The 3,543-nt window shown below is 41.9% G+C and overlaps 1 protein-coding gene across 1 annotated transcript; it reads left to right on the forward strand.

The window, feature by feature from the left end:
• The first annotated feature begins 541 nt into the window (after positions 1–541).
• LOC139383722 (hepatocyte nuclear factor 3-beta) lies at positions 542–3,074 on the forward strand. The gene is made up of 2 exons (XM_071128278.1): positions 542–780; positions 1,520–3,074. Exons 1-2 carry the CDS (start codon positions 709–711, stop codon positions 2,699–2,701), a joined length of 1,254 nt encoding a protein of 417 aa, XP_070984379.1. The 5' UTR covers positions 542–708; the 3' UTR covers positions 2,702–3,074.
• Positions 3,075–3,543: the final 469 nt, after the last annotated feature.

Genomic DNA, 3,543 nt, shown 5'->3' on the forward strand with positions numbered 1-3,543 from the left:
CTACGAATGATTCAGACTAATGGATCAAACTTAAACTAAATAATTTCTCTATCACTTTACCAAAGCTATATGAAATTGGGTGGCTTAAGATGGAGTAGACTTCGATAAGATCGAGTAGACTAATGAAATAGTACATTACCTCGTCAAATACTCAACTAAATCTAGGTCCTTGGTGGTAGGGAAGAAAAACAATTAAGATGCATTTAAATTCCTTTTTCAAGCAACGTCTGAAAAGAACATCACAAGAGAAATAACGCATGATAAAAAAGCAGCGCCAAAACAGCAATTAAACCCCCCCCCCCCCCTTCTGAAATTCAATAAGATTATAATGAATATTTTTATATGAGACTGTTATTTTTATTCAGCGCAGGTGTACAATAGGGGGGCAAGTCGAGGAGTCTCACGCCTAGGTGTGAGGAGATTATTCAAATAGGGCAAGTGAAGAAGTAGGGATTGGAGGCTCGCCTGGCGCACAGAGCTATATCATAGCGTTTACAGCCAGCTCGGAACGTCATTTGAACTCCGGTCATCATCAGACGCTTTTCAGCGCCCGTGGGCACGGCTGGCTGAAAGACACACATGCGCCAGTCCTTGACTAAGGATCCTACCAACGACCCGAATACCCCGTGGTCCCAAATCACCGTTTGTTAGAGCGCGTTTTGCCATTTCTTCTGCGGAGAAACGGTTTGACAACTATTTGGAACTTCCATGATGCTTGGAGCAGTTAAAATGGAAGGACACGAACACACAGACTGGAGCACCTACTACGGAGAGCCCGAGGTGGGTACCTTAAATATTTTTTTTCGTCTGCAGCCGATCCCATTTTATACAACTCAATATTAGCCCAGAGATAATATTAACTTTGTGATCAAATATTGACTTGAGGCGCCTCCAAATCCTGCCCCATCTCTACGCACGGCACTATCCTAACGAAGTTGTGCTTGACATGTAGGGAAAACTTTTTACTCAGATTGTAATTCCATATGTCTACATTTATCTTTACAAAATCATACATAGTTGTGTCATTTTACCCAATGAGCAAACATTTGTTTAACCGTTTTGATTGGTGAACGATGAATTCAAATATTTGTGTTGCATGTTCTATAATATTGTCCACACACTAGAACAATTTAATCAATGTTCTCTTTGTATTTAAGCTGATTACCTGACGTAAGATATGGTGACAATTCTTCGTTTTTACTTCCTTGATGTAGGCTAGACATTTAAGCTATTGGTCACATCATCGAGTGAAATTATATTTCTGTCAAGCAATTTGCTTTACCAAATTTAGCATTGGATTTCAGAAGATGGAACTGCGCCGGGATTGCTTGCTTTGACATCAATTTCGATAATTTATGTTTACCATTATAATAATACTGATTATCATAGTTTTGCTGGTTGTTATAATTTTTGCTGATATATTTGATATTATGTTATTATCATAGATTTATTAGGTTCAATACACATGAACAAAATTTAAAACAGGCTAACAATACTTGTTTTCTGTCTTGCTTTCCAGTGTTACACCTCGGTTGGCAACATGAACACAGGCCTGGGCATGAACTCAATGAACACCTACATGAGCATGTCGGGCATGAGCACCACGGCCAACATGACAGCCAACCCCATGAACATGTCCTATGTCAACACGGCCATGAGTCCCTCGATGACCGGAATGTCACCGGGCACCGGGGCCATGAACGGCATGGGCGCTGGCATGACAGCCATGAGCGCCACGCTCAGCCCCAGCATGAGCCCCATGACCGCGCAGCCTCCGTCCATGAACTCCCTTACGTCCTACGCCAACATGAACGCCATGAGCCCCATGTATGGACAGTCCAGCATCAACAGATCTAGGGACCCGAAAACATACCGGAGGAGCTACACTCACGCCAAGCCCCCGTACTCTTACATTTCTCTCATCACTATGGCTATCCAACAGTCCCCCAGCAAGATGCTGACGCTGGCCGAGGTCTATCAGTGGATCATGGATCTTTTCCCGTTTTACCGACAGAACCAGCAACGCTGGCAGAACTCAATTCGCCATTCTCTATCGTTCAATGATTGTTTCCTCAAAGTGCCTAGATCTCCGGATAAGCCCGGTAAGGGCTCGTTTTGGACCCTCCACCCCGATTCCGGGAACATGTTCGAGAACGGCTGCTATCTGAGGAGGCAGAAGCGGTTTAAGTGTGACGGCCAAAAGAAGATGTGCAAGGAGTCAGGAAGGAAGACATCCGAGGGCGGCTCGAACAGCAGCTCGGAGAGTTGCAACGGCAACGAGTCCCCCCATTCCAACTCCTCCCCCAACGATCACAAAAGGTCTCTGTCAGACATGAAGTCGATCCAGGCTCTGAGTCCGGAGCACGCCGCCTCACCGGTGTCCCACTCCCAGGTGCATGGGCACCTCATGTCCCAGCATCACTCGGTCCTCGCACACGAAGCGCACATGAAACCCGAGCATCACTACTCGTTCAACCACCCCTTCTCCATCAACAACCTCATGTCTTCGGAGCAACAGCATCACAAAATGGACCTAAAGACTTACGAGCAGGTGATGCACTATTCCGGCTACGGTTCCCCCATGGCCGGGGCGCTATCCATGGGTTCGATGGGAAAAGTGGGTTTAGATTCCTCGTCAATACCCGCTGACGCATCTTACTATCACGGTGTCTACTCCAGGCCTATTATGAACTCCTCATAAACTCAGTCCCCAAACAGAAAACGGACTCTTTCCAGCAATTTGTACATTTGTAAAATGATAGTTTGTGCATGTAGGACTATTCCATATATTTTTGACGTTTCCCACTGATTTAGTTGTCAAGTTGGTTTAGTAATTATTTTGTAAAGGGATGTTAATAATAATGTGACAAAATCTGTTTAAAATGCGGCGTTAAGAATGGACCAAAAGACAATAAGCCTAGTGTAAAATGCATCTGTATAGGCCCGACCTACCGGGATTCTTAAATGAATTTAAATGCATCGTGGGAGACTGAAGTTCTTCAATCATTTGTGTAATTCTTATTTATGGCTTGTAAATGTGTGTTCTTGTAGTTGACGACAAGAACAGAATCTATATTAAAGTGTTATTTGGATTTTTTTCTGAACACAATTTTGTTATTTACACAGTTGGTCTAGGCCTATTACGCATCAATAAAATAATAGGCCTATTATTATTATTATTAGTAGTAGTAGTAGTATTAGTAGCATTGGTATTATTATTATTATTAGTAGTAGTATTAGTAGTATTAGTAGCATTAGTAGTATTATTATTAGTAGTAGTTGTAGTAGTAGAAGTAGTAGTACTATTCGTATTATTAGTATTAGTAGTATTAGTAGCATTGGTATTATTAGTATGATTAGTAGTAGTAGTTGTAGTAGTAGTAGTACTATTAGTATTATTATTATTAGCATTAGTAGCATTGGTATTATTATTATTATTAGTTGTAGAAGTAGTAGTAGTAGAAGTAGTGGTAGCGGTAGTAGTAGTAGTAGTAGTAGTTGTAGTAGTAGTAGTACTATTAGTATTATTATTATTAGCATTAG

The sequence above is a fragment of the Oncorhynchus clarkii genome, chromosome 25, assembly GCF_045791955.1.
Source record: "Oncorhynchus clarkii lewisi isolate Uvic-CL-2024 chromosome 25, UVic_Ocla_1.0, whole genome shotgun sequence".
Taxonomy (NCBI): Eukaryota; Metazoa; Chordata; class Actinopteri; order Salmoniformes; family Salmonidae; genus Oncorhynchus; species Oncorhynchus clarkii.

Coding starts and splice junctions, on each gene's coding strand:
- LOC139383722 (XM_071128278.1), top strand. CDS start 709: ATGATGCTTGGAGCAGTTAAAATGGAAGGACACGAACACACAGACTGG. Junction 781..1,519: donor CCTACTACGGAGAGCCCGAG/GTGGGTACCTTA, acceptor CTTGCTTTCCAG/TGTTACACCTCGGTTGGCAA.